General features: G+C 37.6%; 1 protein-coding gene across 1 annotated transcript in view; it reads left to right on the top strand.

The window, feature by feature from the left end:
- The first annotated feature begins 369 nt into the window (after window positions 1–369).
- Window positions 370–22,327, top strand: part of FUNDC1 (FUN14 domain containing 1) — a 32,994-nt gene continuing 11,036 nt past the window's right edge. The window contains exons 1-3 of the mRNA XM_077144827.1: window positions 370–536; window positions 1,209–1,365; window positions 12,773–12,848. Coding sequence (XP_077000942.1) covers window positions 509–536; window positions 1,209–1,365; window positions 12,773–12,848 — 261 coding nt within the window. The 5' untranslated portion in view covers window positions 370–508. The remainder of the gene's footprint in view (window positions 537–1,208; window positions 1,366–12,772; window positions 12,849–22,327) is intronic.

Raw genomic sequence — 22,327 nt, forward strand, 5'->3', positions numbered from 1 at the left:
CCTTAAAGCAGTGTGGTTTGAAACAAGGCTTCTCTTACCACTTTTTAAAAGCCTTTTTCCTCAGGGGCTTGAATTCTGATACAGCGTTCAAAATGCAAAGATGGTTTTCCCTTTTCACCACTATGTGACAGCCCCCAAATCTTGAGGAGACTTGAAACACAATTCAAGAGTAAAAAAAAAAAGATGTTCAATCCAGGGTGGGGGGTCGATTGGGCCTGGGGTGTGGAGGGCAACGGACTACAACTCCCACAAGCACTCGCAGGACTGCGCTTCGACCTACCTTTCTTCCCCACTCTACCCACACACCTACCCCTGAGTCTCGTCTTGCGCTTGCGCAGAAGTCCCCGCGCTGGCGAGGAGGGGGCGGGGACAAGACAACGTGCCTGAAGGAGGCGGAGAAGGAAAAAAAGAGACCATAGACTTCTTCCTCGGCCTAGAGCGGCCGTTACAGTACAGGGGAGAGGAGGGCAGGTGGGGACCACCCTCAGAACCGGCCGCCGGCGGAATAATGGCGACCCGGAACCCCCCTTCCCAAGGTGAGCAGCCCGGGTCCGAAGTAGTTTCTGGGACGCGGCTCACACCTCCCGACCTTGTTCTCAGGGCGGCTCTTTCATCCCCTCCCGCAGGATCCTTGGGGCTCTTTTTTTGAGGCCGCCCCTTTGAACACCCCCTCCTATGTGGACATCTCCCTCCGGTCGGCGGAAGGCAGGCGGAAAGCAACCCCCTCCTCCAACACTGCTCCACCCCTTGCCTTTCTTTCAACTCTGTCTGCAAACGTTTTATTTTAGTCTGACCCTAAAGTGATTTCTTCTCGCCCGACTGCTAACTTTGACCCTCCCTCAACCCATACACTCCCTGCCACCCCCCACCCCCCCATGATGAAAATGGAGTCTGCTCTGGCTCTAACTCTTCTGAAATTTAGGAGGTGACCCCTTACTCCTGTGTTAACTCTGACCTGGCCCGGTCCCTTGGCTCCAGACCGGCCCCTGGGGTTTCGGGAAGAAGATGGGAATGATATTACTAGGCCTTTTACTCTTGAGGCCCGAGGCTCAGGGTTTGAGTTTAACAAACTAAGCATTTTCCACCTGGGCGTTTTTAACTATAGGCCTAACGTAACAGTGAATGGTTAACAGGTTTTTTAAAAAAAATGCGTAGGACATTTCTGACATGATTTACTCAAAATATTTTTTCCATTTTGTATTTTGAAGAATATGAAAGTGATGACGACTCTTACGAAGTGTTGGATTTAACTGAGTATGCAAGAAGACATCACTGGTGGAATCGAGTGTTTGGCCACAGTTCCGGACCTATGGTAGAAAAATACTCAGTGGCCACTCAGATTGTAATGGGTGGAGTGACTGGCTGGTGAGAAGAACATCTTTTTCATTAATTTTCATTAGGAACTTAGCTTGACTGCTGCCTTTTTGTACATGGGCCAGACTCACTAAGCATACAGTGGGTTTACACTGTTAATCTTCGAAAAGCACTGTGTTGACCTTTTCTCTGTGAAGAAATAATCCTCTTTCTTCACAGGATAATGTGAAGAAATTTGATAATCCTCCTCCTGAAACCCACCACTGTTCCACTGTTCCTCCTCACTCTTCTTTTGATGATATATTTTCCCCTTTTTCAATTTCAGCAAACTTAGTGCATCTAATAAAGTGATAGTGGTTAGATAGGAAGAACTATATGAGAAGAGTTTATATGTAAATAATTTTTATCACCCAGTGCTACTACCTGGAAAAACGGAGAAACATGCGCAGTAGAATGGATCTCTAGAATTGTCAACCCTGTAGACAGCAGTGTGAAATCTTCAGTGAAAATCATTGATGATCCTAGATGCTACTGCTGTTTTTTGTGGACTTGTCCTGACTATGCCAGTGCTTTGAAGAACTATTGTAGAACGTTGGTTTTGTGTTGGCGTTAAAGGGCTGACTGCTTATTCTGTAATAATTTTGTGTAGTGCATTAAGGAGGAGCCACTATTCGGCATAAACCTAACCAGTTAACACTTCAGACTACATGACTACATAATTGCTACTATGGATCTAATTCTGATATTCTGTGAATAAAAGATTAGCCAAATAGCAGAGGTCAGAAACAAGGGTTTGACCCTTTACTTTGAAAATATTTATGACCAGAGAGAACTTTTGAAGTGAGGGTTCTTAACTTGTGAATAATCTTTCTTTCTTAGGTTCTAGGTTAAATTCATCTTACATTGACTTAATTTACATATTTACATTTGATAGATATAAAATTAAAATTTTTGATTTGTGTTTTACATGTGCCTTGGAACAATGGCTTATTGCTCCAGGCATTCTTGTAAATGTCATTTTATGGGTTGAAATATTCATTGTGAAGATTCTGTGATGGAGAGATGCAGTTTTTGTGTTCATATGTGTACTTATTAATGCTGCTGTGTGATAAAATCTGCAATTAGGATATTCCTGGTCAGGACCCTGATCATTCAGATGATTCTCCACAGGTTGGTTGTACCTTGATCCCCTTAATTTTCAGGGTCTGGCCTTCTGCTTATATAAGCTCACAATTTGGTCCCATAGGTGGTTGGTTAATGTGAGTCAGGGCCTGAAGCCCAATCTTAAAAAATACAAAAAGATAAAATTGAGAAATAGCATGATCAAACTTTATGTAAGCTTGATGAGAATCTCTGTAAGTGGCAGAAATTTGCTTGGAGAGCCTAGGAACAGCAGGGGGATTAGTGGGTCCATTTTAGTGGCTAATACCTTTAAGCAGTGGATACACGTTTGTGGAGCATGCTGCCCAGGGTATTCTTAAAACTTGGCATGTTTGCCCCCCCCCCCCCCCCCCCTTGTGGCCTTCCTTGCTGACTCCTTTGCTTAGGGGTTTGTTCTCTGTAGTAATGCATGTATTTGGGTTTTAGCCAGGTGTTTGCCCAGGAGCTCTTACATTTTACAGGTGATTTGTTGCAATGACTATAGATTCTGTCTAGTACATTTTTGCAATTTTCTTAGGGTATAAAGCTGATGCAATATCGTGGCATACATTAAGGAGGAACAGTTAATAGATGTTAGCCAGTTAACAGTTCAGGCTAATTCAGGACATGAATGGAAGACTGAGGACATATTTAGCTGTAGGGAACTATAGATTTTTTTAGCATAATAAGCTAAATATATATATATATATATATATATCTTTGTGAGTGGTTGCTAGGAGAGACTGAAAGTGGAAAAACCAGTTAGAGGGCCCTTAGCGTAGTCCAGAAGCAGGTAATGGAAGTCTGAACCATTAGCAGGGTAATGATTTTCTGGAGAATGGGAAAGGAGAAGACATTGTCAAATAATGTCCTGAAGCTTGAATGTATAGAATGTGGCAATCAATTGGACCAAGGAGAGAATGAGGAAGGCAGTCTGAGATGAATATGAGGTGTCCAGGCTGGAGAGCAGAGCTATCACTTATAAGTTGGGACCTTAGGCAACAGTTGATTTCATTGAAAAGGTGATGTTTGCTTTGGGATATTTTGAATATGTGGTTCTGTCTTAAAGATGCCCAGCATATAATTGGAAATGTAAGAGGTAGAAATCTGGGATTCTTTTGCACAGAAGGGATCTGGAATTCTGAAGGGAATATGTGACCTTACTGAAGAGAAAGTCAACCACAAAAGTAATATGGGAGCTGATACTCTTAGGATAGATGAGACAAAACAGGTTTACTATAAGGAGAGAGAGATATAGGTAAGGAAAATGAGAAATATGTACTGCAGTAGTCATAAAACTAGACCTTAAAGGAAAGCTTTAGATAAGTAGAGCTAGGCAGAACCCCCTAGAAACAGGGCAATATATAGCACGAGCAAACGTGATGACTCATTTGGAAATTAGGTTGGAACAGAAGGTTTGGGTAGAGTACAGGTTGGCTAGGTATATGGAGCATCTTGTATTAAAAAAACAAAATGAAACACTTTTATTATGGGAAATTTCAACTTAAACAAAAGTAGAGGGAAGGGTATAGCGAACTCTTTAGTACCTCATCATCCAGTTTCAGTAGCCAATCTTCTTTCCTCCAAGTTGCACCTCTTCTTTTTACCATCCCTTATTTTGAAGCAAATATCAGACATTTTCAATTGTGCTTTTTTTTTTTTTCACCGTCCTTTGCTGTTTATTATGCACACATACAGTGGGATTTTTACCAAGGAAAAATAAAAGTCTTTATGGGTAAAATACTAGTAAAGAAGAATGTTGGATGGAACCCATTTAAAAGCAGAATTTCTTTACTCTGGGAAACCAACTTCCTAGAGAGTCTACAATATCAACTCAGGGACACTCCAAAAGCTTTCCTGGAAAGGAGAAACAGACTTCTTTTTACTTTTGCTGTTGGGCTGGAGAAACTATCTCCTTTGTTTCTTATTTATTCTAAATCAAAATATATCCCCCTCCACAGAGAAGTTCTGAAATGTTAACTCCCAATGAATCAGACACAGAGCCAAATCCCCAACGGGCACTCTACAAATATGAATTTCTTAAAGTGGCTGTCAGGCGGTAAGATGGATAAGAGATACTTGATCCCTAGTCATAAGAAAAGCATATAGTGTATTGGGCCAAGTCAAATACATTTTGTGCTTTTTGGCAAGTCAGTCAATAGCTAAAAAAGGCCCCCATTACAGATTCTGATAAAGTTTTCAAGGACAAAACCGAGAGAATATGTATACAGAACTTTGATGAGCCTTTACAAATGCCTATGTAGTAACACACTGCTCACACACATGATTCCTGAGAAGGGCTTCTTTGTTTCTAGCTCTAATTTAAAAAAAAAAAATTTTTTTTTTATTAACTTTTGAATTTAAAAAAAAAATACTACAACAAAGAAAATCAAACATTCTTAACATATGATCATTCCATTCTATATATAATCAGTGATTCACAGTATCATCACGTAGTTGCATATTCATCATCATGATCATTTCTTAGAACATTTGCATCAATTCAGAAAAAATAAATAAAAAGACAACAAAAAAATTCATGCGTACCATACCCCTTACCTCTCCATTTCATTGATCACTAGCATTTCAATCTAAGTTTATTTAACATTTGTTCCCCCATTATTTATTTTTATTCGATATGTTTTACTCCTCTGTTGATAAGGTAGATAAAAGGAGTATCAGACACAAGGTTTTCAAAATGACACAGTCACATTGTGAAAGCTATATCATTTTACAATCATCTTCAAGAAACATGGCTACTGGAACATAGCTCTACATTTTCAGGCAGTTCCCTCCAGCCTCTCCATTGCATCTTGGATGACAAGGTGATATCTGCTTAATGTGTAGGAATAACCTCCAGGATAACCTCTCTACTCTGTTTGGAATCTCTCAGCTGTTGACACTTTGTCTCATTTCACTCTTCCCCCTTTTGGTCAAGAAGGTTTTCTCAATCCCTTGATGCTGAGTCTCGGCTCATTCTAGGATTTCTGTCCCACGTTGCCAGGAAGGTCCACACCCCTGGGAATCATGTCCCACGTAGACAGGGGGAGGGTGGTGAGATTGCTTGTTGTGTTGGCTGTAGAGAGAGGCCACATCTGAGTAACAAAAGAGGCTCTCTTGGGGGTGACTTTTAGGCCTAAATTTTAAGTAGACTTGACCTATCCTTTGTGGGGTTAAGTTTCATATGAACAAACCCCAAGACTGGGGGCTCAGCCTGTAGCTTTGGCTGTCCACACTGCTTGTGAGAATATCAAGAATTCAACTTGGGGAAGTTGAATTTCTCCCCATTCTCACCATTGCCCGAAGGAGACTTTGAAAATACCTTTTTATTCACTGTTCAAATCACTCTGGCATTTATCGGGACATCACTCTGGACAAACCAACAAAATCTCATGCCCTACTCAAGGTTCCATGTACTTATGGTGTTCAATTAACTGTCTACATAAGTTATATTAGGAAATATACTAGTCAAAATATAAATTTTGTACCAAATAAGCATTTTTTGCTTTAGTCTCACCCGAAAGTTAAAATTTAAAAATATTAATTACTATCAGTTTTCAACACCCTGCAGAAATGACATTCCTATGTTCTTCCTCATGCAAAAATATTTTTTAAATTTGTACATTTAGTCACTGTCATTATACACTCTAGGTATTCCTAGATTATACCATCTCAGTCTTTATTGTCTATCTTTCTTTCTGCTTTCATTTGTGCCCCCAGCCCTCCTCCCTCTATCGTTCTCGCATTGAGCTTCATTTAGTGTTTTAACATAGTTGTACTAGAGTTAGGTAGTATTGTGCTATCCTCTTTTGAGTTTTTCCAATCAGTCTGTTGCATAATCTGTATCCCTTCAGCTCCAATTATCCAACATCTTACCCTATTTCTATCTCCTGATGGTCTCTGTTACCAATGAAATTCTCGAAGTTTGTTCACTAATGTCATTTCATATCAGTGAGACCATACAGTATTTGTCCTTTTATTTCTGGCTAATCTCACTCAGCATAATGTCCTTAAGGTCCATCCATGTTGTTACATACTTCATAACTTTATTCTGTCTTACGGCTACATAATATTCCATGGTATGTATATACCACAGTTTGCTTAGCCACTCATCTGTTGATGGACATTTTGGCTGTTTCCATCTCTTCACAATTGTAAATAATGCTGCTATAAACATTGGTGTGCAGATGTCCACTTGTGTCCTTGACCTCTTGTCCTCCGAGTAGATACCTGACAATGGTATTGCCAGGTCATATGGCAGGTCTATATTTAGCTTCCTGAGGAACCGCCAAACTGCCTTCCACAGTGGTTGTACCATTTGACATTCCCACCAACAATGAATAAGTATGACTCTTTCTCCACATCCTCTCCAGCACTTGTTGTTTTCTGTTTTATTGATAATGGCCATTCTGGTGGGTGTGACGTAATATCTCATTGTGGTTTTGATTTGCATTTCCCTAATAGCCAGGGAAGTTGAGCATCTTTTCATGTGCCTTTTGGCCATTTGTATTTCCTCTTCTGAGAAGTGTCTGTCAAGTCTTTGCCCATTTTGTAATTGGGTTGTCTGTCTTTTTGTTGTTGAGTTGAACAATCTTTTTATATATTCTGCATACTAGACCTTTATCTGATAGATCGTTTCCAAATATTGTCTCCCATTGTGTAGGCTGTCTTTTTACTTTCTTGACAAAGTTCTTTGATGCGCAAAGGTGTTTAATTTTAAGGAGTTCCTATTTATTTCTTTCTTTCTTCAGTGCTCATGCTTTGGGTGTAACGTCTAGAAAACTGCCTCCTAGCTTAAGATTTATAAACTATCTCCCTACATTTTCTTCTGACAGTTTTTATGGTCTTAGATGTAATGTTTAGGTCGTTGATCCATTTTGAGTTAATTTTTATAGAATGTGAGACGTGGATCCTCTTTCATTCTTTTGCATATGGATATCCAGTTCTCTAGGCACCATTTTTTGAAGAGACTGTTCTGTCCTAGGTGAGTAGGCTTGACTGCCTTATCAAAGATCATTTGTCCATAGATGAGAGGTTCTATATCTGAGCACTCTATTCCGTTATATTGATCAGTATATCTGTCTTTATGCCAGTAGATATATGCTGTTTTGACCACTGTACATGCTGTTTTGACCACTATAGCTTCATAATATGCCTTAAAGTCAGGTAGCGTGAAGCCTCCAATTTCATTTTTCTTTCTCAGGATATTTTTAGCTATTTGGGGCACCCTGCCCCTCCAGCAAATTTGGTTACTGGTTTTTCTATTTCTGAAAAGTAAGTTTTTGAAATTTAGTTGGTATTGCATTGAATCTGTAAATCAGTTTAGGTAGAATTGACATCTTAATTATATTTAGTCTTCCAGTCCATGAACATGATATGCCTTTCCATTTATTTAGGTCTTCTGTGATTTCTTTTGACAGTTTCTTGTAGTTTTCGTTGTATAGGTCTTTCGTCTCTTTAGTTGAATTTATTCCTAAATATTTTATTATTTTGGTTGCAATTGTAAATGGAATTTTTTTCTTGATTTCCACCTCAGATTTTTCATTACTAGTGTATGGAAACACTACAGATATTTGAGTGTTGATCTTGTAACCTCCCACTTTGCTGTACCCATTTATTAGCTCTAGAGTTTTGCTGTGGATTTTTCAGGGTTTTCGAAATATAATACAATATCATCTGCAAACAGTGAGAGTTTTTCTTCTTCCTTTCCAATTTTGATGCCTTGTACTTCTTTTTCTTGTCTAATTGCTCTGGCTATAACTTCCAACAAAATGTTGAATAAAAGTGGTGATAGTGGGCATCCTTGTCTTGTTCCTGATCTTATGGAGAAAGTTTTCAATTTTTCCCCATTGAGGATGATGTTAGCTGTGGGCTTTTCATATATTCCATTTATTATGTTGATGAAGTTCCCTTCTATTCCTGTCCTTTGAAGTCTTTACAACAAGAAAGGATGTTGAATTTTGTCAGGTGCCTTTTCTGCATCAATCGAGATGATCTTGTGGTTTTTCTGCTTTGATTTGTTGATGTGGTATATTACATTAATTGATTTTCTTATGTTGAACCATCCTTGCATACCTGGGATGAATCCTACCTGGTCATAGTGTGTAATTTTTTTAATGTGCTGCTGGATTCAATTTGCAAGAATTTTGTTGAGGATTTTTGCATCTATATTCATTAGAGAGATTAGTCTGTAGTTTTCTTTTCTTGTAATATCTTTGTCTGGCTTTGGTATGAGGGTGATGTTGGCTTCATCGAATGAGTTAGGTAGCTTTCCCTCCTCTTCAGTTTGTTTGAAGAGTTTGAGCAGGATTGGTACTAATTCTTTCTGGGATGTTTGGTAGAATTGACATGTGATGCCATCTGGTCCTGGACTTTTCTTTTTGGGGAGCTTCTTAATGACTGATTCAGTTTCTTTACTTGTGATTCGTTTGTTGAAGTTGTCTCTTTCTTCTTGAGTCAATGTTGGTTGTTCATGCCTTTCTAGGAAGTTGTCCATTTCATCATCATTGTTAAATTTATTAGCATCAAGTTGTTCATAGTATCCTCTCATTACTTCCTTTATTTCTATGGGGTCAGTGGTTACGTCTCCTTTTCCATTTCTGATCTTATTTATTTGCATCCTCTATCTTCTTCTTTTTGTCAACCTCACTAAGGGTCCATCAGTCTTATATAATGATTTCCTCATAGAACCAGCTTCTGGTTTTGTTGGTTTTCTCAGTTGTTTTCATGGTCTGAATTTCATTCATTTCTTCTCTAATCTTCATTATTTCTTTCCTTTTGCTTGCTTTGAAATTAGTTTGCTGTTATTTCTCTAGTTCTTCCGACTGGACAGTTAATTCCTCAATTTTTACTCTTTCTTCTTTTTTGAACTAGGCAGTTAGGACAATAAATTTCCCTTTTAGCACTGCCTTTGCTGCATCCCATCCATAAGTTTTGATATGTTGTGTTTTCATTTTCATTTGCCTCGAGATATTTACTTATTTTTCTTGTAATTTCTTCCTTGACCCACTGGTTGTTTTAGAGTGTTTTGTTGAGCCTCTACTTATTTGCGAATTTTCTGTCACTCTGCCTATTATTGATTTCCAACTTCATTCCTTTATGATCTGAGAAAGTGTTTTCTATGATTTCATTCTTTTTAAATTTATTGAGACTTGCTCTGTGACCTAGCATATGATCTATCCTTGAGAATGATCCATGAGAAAAAGATCCTGAGAAAAAGGTGTATCCTGCTGTTGTGGGCTGTAATGTTCTATATATGTCTGTTAAGTCTAGCTCATTTATTGTATTATTCAAATTCTCTGTTTCTTTATTGATCCTCTGTCTAAATGTTCTGTCCATTGATGAGAGTGGGGAATTGAGGTCTCCAGCTATTATGGTAGATGTGTCTATTTCTCTTTTCAGTGTTTTCAGTGTTTGCCTCATGTGTTTTGGAGCATTCTGACTCGGTGCATAAATATTTATGATTGTTATGTCTTCTTGTTGAAGTGTTCCTTTTATTAATACATAGTTTACTTTGTCTCTTTTAACTGTTTTACATTTGAAGTCTAATTTGTTAGATATTAGTATAGGTACTCCTGCTCTTTTCTGATTGTTATTTGCATGAAATATCTTTCCCCAAGCTTTCACTTTCCACCTATGTGTTTCCTTGAGTCTAAGATGCGTTACCTGTAGACAGCATATAGATGAGTCCTGTTTTTCAGTCCATTCTGCCAGTCGATGTACTTTGATTGGGGAGTTTAATCCATTAACATTTAGTGTTATTATTTCACGGGCAGTACTTTCTTCTACCATTTTCTCTTTGGGATTTTATATGTCACATCTCATTTTTCTTCTTTTTACCTTTATTGATAGTCTTCATTTCTATACTCTTCTCCACATCTGTCTCTCCTGTCTTTTCTTATGTCTCTAGTGCTCCCTTTAGTATTACTTGCAGAGCCGGTTTCTTGGTCACAAGTTCTCTCTGGAAATTTTTGACTGCAAATATTTTAATTTCCCCCTCTTTTGTAATGGACAGTTTTGCTGAATATCGAATTGTTGGTTGGCAGTTTTTCTCTTTTAGTATCTTAAATATGTCATCCCACTATCTTCTTCCCTCCATGGTTTCTGCTGAGAAATTTACACATAGTCTTATTGAGCTTCCCTTGCATGTGATGGATTGTTTTTCTGTTGCTGCTTTCACGAGTCTCTCTTTCTTTTGACCTCTGACATTCTGATTACTAAGTGTCTTGGGGTATGTCTATTTGGATCTATTCTCTTTGGGGTATGCTGCACTGCTTGGATCTCTAATTTTATGTCTTTCATAAGAGTTGGGAAGTTTTCACTGATAATTTCCTCTGTTAGTTTTTCTCCTCCTTTTCCCTTCTCTTCTCCTTCTGGGACACCCACCACACATATATTCATGCGCTTCATGTTGTCATTCAATTCCCTGAGTCCCTGCACATATTTTTCCATTATTTTCCCTATATTTTCTTTTACTTGTTGAATTTCAGATGTTCTGTCCTTTAGTTCACTAATCCTGTCTTCTTTCTCTGGAAATCTGACATTGTAGGTTTCCATTGTTTTTTTCATCTCTTCTCCTGTACCTTTCCTTCCCATGACTTCTGTGATTTGTTTTTCACACTTTCGATTTCTTCTTTTTGTACATTCCTTGCCTTCTTTATATCTTCCCTCAGTTCATTGATTTGATTTTTGATGAGGTTTTCCATGTCTGTGGGAACATTCTTAATTAATTGTTTTAAGTCCTGTATCTGATTTGAATTGTTGATATGTTTCTTTGACTGGGCCATTTCTTCAGTTTTCCTAGTGTGATTTGTTATTTTTTGCTGGTGTCTAGGCATTTAATTACCTTAATTAGTTTATTCTGGAGATTGTTTTCACTTTTTTTTTTCCCCTAGGATTTTCTTGCTGGATGACTTTGTTGTCTATCTGTTCTTTGACATTTAGTTCGGCTTATTCTAGTCCTCTAGCTTAGGTTTTGTTTCATAGATTAGAATTTTTCATTTCTTGTTTTTTTGTTTCTTGCTCTGCTTGTATGCTGCCTTTCCCTTACCCCTTAGGAGGGTCTACTTAGGTATTATAGACCCAGTCAGATTTTTCCAGGTCAAATTGGTCTCCTCTCAGGAGGAAAGAGTCACCTGCATCAGTTCTCCCTGAGGATGAGACCCAGCAGATTAAAACGTTTTCCTATGAAGTCTCTGCACTTTGTGTTTTTCCTATTCTGCCCAATTTGTGGTGCTTTTCTGCCTGCAGGTCCAACCAGCATAAGGTGATGCGGTACCTTTTACAGTGGACTGTCCCTGCTGGGGGTGTGGTGAAGACAGAGAAGAGGTTGTAGGTTGGCTTTAATCGCTTCCCTTTTCCAGAACCTGGGGTCTGAATTCTTTGAGGAAGGGATTCCACCTGAGCTGGGCCCCACCCCTCTCCTGGGGAAGGCACAGGCTCCAGACAAGCTCTTAAGAAGCCTGTTTCTGCCTATGCCTGGGGCTTTGGAACCTGAGAAGCCTTGTAGCTGTATCCCAAGAGTAATCAATCCATAGAAACACAGCCACAAAGGAGAAAAATAAAAATACTTTTCAGAGCAGGACCCTGTTCCTTAGGTTTGCCAATCAAGAGCTTAGGTTGGAACATTACTCAGTCTATCTCTAGGTCCTGTGTGCCCCCTCCTTTCCTGCAGGGCTGAGACCTTTTCAGATCCAAAAAAATGTGTTTTTTCTTTTTTCTTTTTCCCTTAGCCCTGTCCCCTCTGCGCCGGGGCAATAACCAGCGACCTCTGCTTTTACTCAAGGTTCAGCTGAGCTGGGGGCTTATTTTTAGTAGTCAGAATTTGTTAATTCTGCAATTGGTGTTTGGTTGTGCTCAGCCCCTGCTGCAGTCAAGTCTCTTTCCTTTTCCTTATGGGAAGCAACCTGTGTGGCAGGGGCACTTGCTGCTTTGGCTTGGGGTACTCACGGTTCATGGGTGGCTCGCATTTGGTCCAGTTGGTCCAGACTGGGGTACGCTATGTCCAGTCACTGATGTGTCCCCAGCAGTTGTTCTGTGCTGTTTCTGGCTATTTATTAGTTGCTCTGGAGGATGAACTAAATACCACACCTTGCTAAGCCACCATCTTGGCTTCACCTCTAGCTCTAATCCAATTGTGCATTTTTTAACTAGCTTATATAACTGAAAGACACATTGAGAGTTTCTGAGTAGGTGAGGGACATGATGAAAAGAAATGGTAAGATTTTAAGATTTGTTTTAGCTGTGAACAGTAGAAGAGAATGAAGGGTTTAGTACATGATTTATTTTTTCTCATCTTTTGCCATTTCTTTCATTAAAGGTGTGCGGGATTTTTGTTCCAGAAAGTTGGAAAACTTGCAGCAACTGCAGTAGGTGGTGGCTTTCTTCTTCTTCAGGTATGTCAGAGATTTAATTACTTGCTTCTGCTTACATAGGTAGCTGTTGGGAATTTAGCCATTTTATTCCTGTGCATTTTACTAGAAGATGGAAGTTTTCATTTAGACATCAATTCATGTAAAAACTACAATGAATTTTGAAAGATAGCATCTGTCATGAAAGATAACCATTTAAATACTTCTAAGTTCTTTAATCTGAATATAGATTTCAGCTGTTAAAACTACAACTATTAAAATTTGTAAGTGCCTCATTATTTTATTACCACAATTTCTCTTAAAGCATGCCCCTAGCAAAATAAACATTTCACCGATATAATAATGTAATTTATTCATCCTGACCATTGTAAGCATATATTTAAAATTTGCATGCACACAGAGCATATAAAATTCAAAAGGTATTTTTCCTTCCTTTATTTCCTAGCCATGCAGATTTCTTCCCCAGAGGAAACTGTTGTTAGCAATTTCTAACCATTTTTTTTTTTTAAACAAGGGAGCCATAATAATATAGAAACTAGAAAATTGGGTTTAAAAAAATCATCCATAATACTATTTCTGAGGCAGGTGGATTTTAAATTTTAGTTTTGTTCAGTTCCTCTAAATATAAGGTCTAAAAATGCTTTGCCTGTAAGAGGATGTTTATCAGGATGTTATCTGGCATTCATGTGTGTTTGGCATATATTTTTCCAAAAGTATCAGTTTCTGAGGATCAAATATAGTAAGTCCAAAAATTGAAAATATCTGGGAATGAACGTTAGCAACAGTTTTAAAGATGTGGAGAACTGTAGGTTGGGCCAGATTTAAAATATGATTGATGATCATAGCAACCAAAATCTGACTTTACCTAATTCCATTTATTGTATAATAATCAATGTAGTCACCTTAAGTACAAAGGGACTGGATTCATATTTGTTCAGCACGAAATTTGAGTTGTTTACTAAAAAGCATTTTTAAAATATATTTTTTTCTGTTGCTGACATAATTGGGACTAATTGCCTATTATGGTAGGAGGTAAAAAGGAGTATGATTAACATCTAAACGTTGTCCTTTTGATGAATACACCAGCATTTGTACAGAAGAGAATTTTATTTAAGCTGATTTGGGCTTGGGATTATATGGACTCAAGAACATATTTAATTCTGTTGCTATTTTGAAAACTCAATTGTCATTTCTGTTTAGCACAAAAGGGTACTGGACTAAAGTGGAGTTTCCTAAAATGTTCAAAGACTAGAGAATTGTACATTTTAATCCACTCTGCTTCCCAGTTTTTCAGAATTCATTATGCACCATTCAAATCCACGTTTTGAATAAATAATTAATAGGGGGGACAAAGGGTAAAATGGGTAGATGAAATACTAGTGGTCAATGAGAGGGAGGGGTAAGGGTTATGGTATGTATGAGTTTTTTCTTTTTATTTCTTTTTCTGGAGTGATAAAAATGTTCTAAAAAATGATCATGGTGATGAATACACAACTATGTGATGATATTGTGAGCCATTGATTGTACACCATGTATGGAGTGTATGTGTGTGAAGCTCTGTCAATAGAAATATTAAAAAAACAAAACAAAACAAATCCACATATTTTGCCCTAGACACCTCCTACTTCTTTGTGCCTACCTAGCCCACATATTCTTTGAGTTCATTCAGGCAGAAGAACACAGGCACCACTTTTTTTCCACAAACATGACTTGACTTGAAAACTCGGAAGGAAGTAGAACTATGAAATAGAATATCAAATGGCTTTTAGGCTAGTAGCTAATATTCTTTAGGCCCACTTCAATGTTTTTGTTACCTTTATTTAATTACATTTTAAGTACATATTAATTTTTTTAAATTTAGTCAGTTCCATTTTATTAGACATTTTAGGTTATGCCATTTTTGTTACAATAAACATGATCCTTTAATTATCAATATTGTACGAATTTTTGCACACTTTCTTATCTATTTCAAAAGGCAGCTTCCATTTCTGACCTTTTAGCCCACTGTTTCCAGAGCAATACTTTTAATGAAAGCAAATAAAAATGGTGAATGAAATTTTAAAATCATTTTAAAATCATCTTTTTAACTGCATCACTGAACTTGCAGGTTAAGGACAGACTCTTCAGTAGCCAAATATAAAGTGTAAGTGAGAACTTAGAAGAGTAAAGGAACACTGAGGGATAGACTATATGTGTGTGAAGATTTGTCAGTAAATTTAAAAACAAAAAATAACACTGAAACCTACCTTGGCCCTGAGGATCTGGCAAACCCTAATGCTTTTGGACATCTAATGGCTGCTTAACATGCAGGGTGTCTGAGTAGAGACAATAAAAGGACAAATATGGTTTGATTTCACTGATAGGAACTAATTATAATAAGCAAACTCATAGAGTTATAATCTAGATTTGTAGAATTTCTTTATATGGTCAATAGTCTATTATATATTAAAATATTACTGTTAACTATAGTCCATAGTTTGCATTAGGTGTATTTTTCCCATATACCACCCTATTATTATTAGTATTAATATTTTGCATAAATCAGTAGTCACTTTTTATTATGGGATGGTATTCCATTACAAGAATAAAGTACATACTAATTCATTCTGACTCTTAAAATTTTCCAGTAACTCAATATTAGGTGTTTTTCAGTAAATGTTATTATACTTCTGTCTTAAAATAGACAGTAGTACATAAATCTTGTAAATTTGTTTTTTGTTTTTTTTTTTGAGTTACACATGCACATAATTCAAAGGGTCAGATACTTGTACAAGATTTATTGTAGAGTAATCCCTCACCACCTTCATTTTCCCCTCCCTTAGCAACCATTTAAACTTTATTTAATTCTTATTTGTATCCTGTTCCTAGAATAAAGTAATTGGACACTTCTTGATTTTTCAGATTTAGGTATTACTATTGGCTTTCCATTTTGGAATGTAAAAATTTAGCTATCATTGAACTGTTCTGCTCTCCTTGCATAACTCCCTCCCCCCCAATATATGTATGCATGCTTTCTGCCCCGCTGAGTCATCCTAGTGTTGTTATTTCATAATTGGTTAGGTCATTACCTGACTGGTCTTAAATGTATAGACTTATGTCTTTTAATCACATTTGGGAAGGTTTTGGCCATTATTTCTTCAAATATTTTTTTCTGCCCTGTTCTTTCTCTCCTTCTGATTATGATTCAAATCACATGTATATTGTCTTTTTAATAATGTTCTCTAGGTCTTATTCATTTGGTTTTCAGTTTTTTTTCCAGGTTGTGTAATTTCTGTCCCTCTAGTTTCAAGTTCACTGGCTCTTTTCTCTGTCGTTTACCTTTTACCATTAAACTTATCCTGTAAATTTATTTCAGATGTGGTATTTTCCAGTTCTAGGATTTGCATTTGGTTCTTTTTATATTTTCCATTTTCCTAGTGAGATTTCCTATCTTTTCATTGATTACAAGGACATTTTCCTTTACCATATTAAGCATAGTTGTAATAGCTGCTTAAGTTGAATGTCTGAGTTGTCTCAGGGATGGCATCTATTGCTTTTCTTTTCTCTTGAAAACAGGTCACATTTTTCTTGTTTATTCTATATCTAGTAACTTTGGATTCTAGCCTTGACGTTGGAAGTATTATGTTGTAGAGATTCGTATTCCTCTGAAGAATGTTGATATTTTAATTATAGCAGGTAGTTATCTTGGCTAAACTCAGTTTGCAAACTAATGTTTTACCTGTTGTGAGTATCAGCTCAAGTCTCAGTTCATTTCTTTTTTGCCATAGATGCAAAATGCTCAGTTCTGCCCCATTATATGTGGTTCAGGGGTGATCCAGAGACTTGGGTGGAGTTTACATAGAGAATTTGGGGCTTCCTTTCTCTGAATCTCTGTTTTCTGGAGTTATAGTTCTGCTTCTTCAGGCCAGAAATATGGTGGGTTTTCTATGGGAAGTTTAGCCATCCTGTGACTGCATCTTGCCCTTAGGATACAACTATGAAAATGGACAACACATCTTATATTGGTCTCTTCCTACAAGCTTCAACTCCCCCTCAAAATCTGCTTGCTTTTTAAATGAAATAACAAAGAAAGATAGACAATAAAGATTGAGATGGTATAATCTAGGAATGCCTAGAGTGTATAATGATAGTGACTAAATGTACAAATTTAAAAAATGTTTTTGCATGAGGAAGAACAGGAGAATGTCATTACTGCAGTGTGCTGAAAATAGATGGTAATTAATATTTTAAAATTTCACCTTATGTGTGAGACTAAATCAAAACATGTTTATTTGGTACGGATTTATATTTTGACTAGTACATCTCCTAATATAACTTATGTAGATAGTTGGTTGAACATCTTAAGTACATGGAACTTTGGGTAGGACATGAGATTTTGTTGGTTTGTCCAGGTGATGCCCTGATGAATCCCAGAGTGATTTGATCAGTGAGTGGAAAAGTATTTGTAAAGTCTTCTTCGGGGAATGGTGAGAATGGGGGAAATCTCAACTTCCCCAAGTTGAATTATTGATATTTTCTCAAGCAGTGTTGACAGCCAAAGCTATAGGCTGAGCCCCCAGTCTTGGGGTTTGTTCACATGAAATTTAACCCCACAGGGGATAGGTCAAACCTACTTAAAATTAGCAGGTGGACAATCAAGCATGTGATTGGTGGGTGTCTGTTTGAATTTGGTGCCCCTGTTAAACTAGACAGGGGACTCTGAACACCAAGGAGTGGGGGCTTAGAGGGACTTAGGGTACTTTATCTCATAGGAGCGGCTAGAGGGTAAACTGGAACGATTAGGTTGATGTAATGGCAAACCATCAAAATAGTACTTTGAACTTGAGAATAATAATTGGTAGTGTACTCTGACATACTGGAAGTGGAATTCTGTTACCTAATATTTAGATCAGGGGTCAGCAGACTTTTTCTTAAAAGACAGATAGTAAATATTTTAGGCTTTCAAAACGTATGATATCTGTCAAAACTACTCAGCCTTTACCATTGTACCATGAAAGCAGCCATAGACAATATGTAAATAAATAAATAGACATTGCTGTGTTCCAGTAAAATTTTTTTTTTTTTTTTTTTTTTTTTTTTTTTTTTTATAGCTCAGATGCAGCTTCATTCAGTGTTTTAACATGATTACTTTACAATTAGGTATTATTGTGCTGTCCATTTTTGAGTTTTTGTATCTAGTCCTGTTGCACAGTCTGTATCCCTTCAGCTTCAATTACCCATTGTCTTACCCTGTTTCTAACTCCTGCTGAACTCTGTTACCAATGACATATTTCAAGTTTATTCTCGAATGTCCGTTCACATCAGTGGGACCATACAGTATTTGTCCTTTAGTTTTTGGCTGGATTCACTCAGCATAATATTCTCTAGGTCCATCCATGTTATTACATGGTTCATAAGTTTATCTTGTCTTAAAGCTGAATCCATTCTGCCATTCTATGTCTTTTGATTGGGAAATTCAGTCCATTAACTTTTAGTGTTATTACTGTTTGGATAATATTTTCCTCTACCATTTTGGCTTTTGTATTATATATATCATATCTGATTTTCCTTCTTTCTACACTTTACTCCATACCTCTCTCTTCTGTCTTTTCGTATCTGACTCTAGTGCTCCCTTTAGTATTTCTTGCAGAGCTGGTCTCTTGGTCACAAATTCTCTCAGTGACTTTTTGTCTATAAATGTTTTAATTTCTCCTTCATTTTTGAAGGACAATTTTGCTGGATATAGGAGTCTTGGTTGGCAGTTTTTCTCCTTTAGTGATTTAAATATATCATCCCACTGTCTTCTAGCTTCCATGGTTTCTGCTGAGAAATCTACACATAGTCTTATTGGGTTTCCCTTGTATGTGACAGATTGTTTTTCTCTTGCTGCTTTCAAGATCCTCTCTTTCTCTTTGACCTCTGACATTCTAACTAGTAAATGTCTTGGAGAACGCCTATTTGGGTCTATTCTCTTTGGGGTGCGCTGCACTTCTTGGATCTGTATATTTAGGTCTTTCATAAGAGTTGGGAAATTTTCAGTGATAATTTCTTCCATTAGTTTTTCTCCTCCTTTTCCCTTCTCTTCTCCTTCTGGGACACCCACAACACGTATATTTGTGCGCTTCATATTGTCATTCAGTTCCCTGATTCCCTGCTCAAGTTTTTCCATTCTTTTCCCTATAGTTTCTGTTTCTTTTTGGAATTCAGTTGTTCCATCCTCCAGTTCACTAATTGTAGCTTCTGTCTCTTTAGATCTACCATTGTAGGTATCCATTGTTTTTTCCATTTTTTCTTCTTTGTCCTTCACTCCCACAAGTTCTGTGATTTGTTTTTTCAGATTTTCTATTTCTTCTTTTTGTTCAGCCCATATCTTCTTCATGTCCTCCCTCAATTTATTGATTTGGTTTTTGAAGAGTTTTTCCATTTCTGTTCATATATTCAGCATTAGTTGTCTCAGCTCCTGTATCTCATTTGAACTATTGGTTTGTTCCTTTGATTGGGCCATATCTTCAATTTTCCGAGCGCCATCCATTATTTTCTGCTGGTGTCTGGGCATTTGATCAGATCTCCCTGGGTGTGGGACCCAGCTGGTTGAAAGGTTTTTCTGTGGAATCTCTGGGCTCTGTTTTTCTTTTCCTGCCCAGTAGGTGGCGCTCGTGGCGGTCGTTTGTCTGCGGGGCAGTCGCCCGGGAAACCGCGCGTGGAGGCGGGGGCCGCTGGCCGTGGCTTGGGAGAGTGCCGGTCCAAATTGCCCAGCTGGCCCGAGACGCCAAGCGTGATGGGAGGGCCCCACTATCCAATGTTCCCAGTCAGACCGGGGAGCCACGTGCGTGGAGGGGACCCCAGACGCCAGCCACCCCAGCCGGGAAAACGTGCACCCCTCGGGTATCTCACAGCAGTGGATTCTCCCTACCCGTTCAGCCGTTCCAGAATGGGGTACGCTGTCTTTTTTGGTCTCTGTCGTGACTCCGGGAGCTGTTTTGTATTGTTTCTGTTTCTTTAGTTGCTTTTCTGGAGGAGGAAATAAGACCCGCGCGTCTTACTAAGCCGCCATCTTCTCCGGAAGTCAGTAAAATGTTTTTAATGTAAACAGGCAATAGGACTGCAGGCTGTAGTTTGCTGACCCCTGGCTTAGGTTACTATGACTGTGTTATTTAACACAGCCATGTAGTATACTGTGATTATTCTGTATTTACCCTGTCACAACTCTTTGTTTTCATGAAGTTAATAATTATCTTATGTTACAGTTGACTTCATATTTTATGTATGTAGCAATAATTCAATTCTTAAATTTCTACCAGTTGTCTCTCTTCTCAGTGTGCTCATATGTATTAAATAGGTTTCATTTTAATCTTGACATACTTCAGCCCAGAGTCCTCTGTTCTGCTTGATTTCTAGGGTTGGTAGGCATTTTCTTTATTTCTGTCTTGTGTTGTTTCCTGTATCATTATGTCTTCTTGAAGTATTCTCTCGTTTGGGTGAAACGTATTTTCATGTAACGTCCTAGGAAAGTGAGCATAGAAGGTGTAGTTTTAGGACTATGTCTGAAGATTTCTTCGCTTTACCCTCACATTTGATTGATAGTTTAGCTGGGTCTAGATATTGCTCCAGTGTCTTCTCACTTCCAGTGTTGCTGTTAAAAAGTCTTAATTCTAATTTCTGAACCTTTCTATGTAATATATTTTTAACCCCTCCATTAAATGCTTATGGAATTTTCTATTTGCCCCCAGCATTTTGATTGCTCACAGAGATGTGCCTTGCCGTGGGCCTATTTTCATCCATTGTGTTGGAAACTCAGTGGGCTCGTTCAAATTGGAGACATGTGGCTTTTTGTTTGGGGGAATTCTTTTTGTATTTATTTAGTCATTGATTTTCCCCTCTTGTTTTTTCTCATTTTTCTTTCTGTTGTTCCTGTTATGGATATCTTAGACTGGTCTGTTATTTTTCTTATCTATTCTTTCCTGTTTCCCATTTCTGTCTTTTTAGTCTACTTCTTGGGAGATTTCTTCAACTTTATCTTCTAACCCTCATATGAAGTTTTTCATTTTTGCTGTATTTTAGATTTCTACAAACCTTTTTTTTTTAATCTTCTTGCATTGTTACTTATAGCATCTTATTCCTTGTTTTCCCTCATGGATGCAGTATCTTTTTTTTAATGTGTGACTTGGCCCTCACTCCCCTACCCCCAATCCATAGCTTCAGCCAGTGCCATGGATAGAAGACAAAATCCCCTCAATAAGACCTTTAGAAATATATCATTTACTGGAGCACTAGCATCTTTGAAAACTCTTTAAATTGCCTGTCTATAGAGTGGGGATGCTCATGAAAGAGCTATAGGTGAAATGTGTTCTCTAATTTGAATTGAGGATAGAAGGTTCTCACAGAGTGACAGAAGCTGAAGGTTGTCCTTAATCACCAGATGCTAATTTGAAGTGATTTCTTTAGTGGAATGCAGGCCAGGTGGTGATCCAAATGGTCTTTCTTGCATAGAGTTTTTAGCACGTACACAAAATGTTCATCTGTGCTGTTTATTTTTTCCATTTTATAAACAACACTGCAATGAGCAGCTATTACATACATCTTTGCACACTCATCTGAGACAAAGTAAATTTAGTTATTTAAGCCTTTTGATTGTCAAGTAGCCTTCTGGAAAGATTGCATCAATAACGTTCCCACCAGCCCAAATGAAAGTATCCACCACTTGTTTTACCCTTTCCATACTGTATTCTTTGGAAGGAAGTCACCATGCGTAGCCCATACTTAAGGAGTGGGATAATGGTTCCGCCTCGTTGAGGGTGGAATGTCTACATAAGTTATTTGGAATTCTGTGAGGGGGATTTGTGTCTTCACCATTTACTAATTTATTGAATAACTTATTTATATCAGTTTGGACTCATGGCTATTTATTTTACACTTTGGGTTATACTGTCATATTTTATTTCCTTGCTAAAATTTTTCCAGCTTTGGCCATTGGGAGCTCTTTCAGTTGTGGATTATCTTTTTAAATCTCTCTGAGTACATAATGATCTAATTTTATTTATTTATTTTTAAAATTCTTCCTACCAAGTCTCTTAACCTCTTTGCCAAGTGTCTTTACCTCAAGAAAAAAAAGTCTTAATTTAATTTTATTTATTTTGCCTTTGTTTTCCCCTACTTGTTTGTTTTGGTTTCTCTTTTACATGGTAAAGACTTTCCTCCATGTCTAATGATCCTTGTTGTCTGCTCATGTTTAAGAATAAGGCACTATTCTTACCCTTCAGTTTCACCAGATTTGCCTCCAAGATAAGATAGCAGTGAACTTCTCAAGGAAATTTGTTCAAGGATAGTGAGCCACCTCAGTTATCAGACGTAGATGACCCTCTCACAAGTAGACATGATAGGGCCTTTTAGCATCAAATTCTTTGAAATAATCTAGCTCTGCCATCTTGTTGCTGAAAGTTATTATTTGAACTTTTTTGGTTAAATGCGGATGCAGACTTTATTCACAGTCTTTGTTCACTCATTTATTAATTTGCTTGGTACCA

This window comes from Tamandua tetradactyla, chromosome X (assembly GCF_023851605.1).
Source record: "Tamandua tetradactyla isolate mTamTet1 chromosome X, mTamTet1.pri, whole genome shotgun sequence".
NCBI lineage: Eukaryota > Metazoa > Chordata > Mammalia > Pilosa > Myrmecophagidae > Tamandua > Tamandua tetradactyla.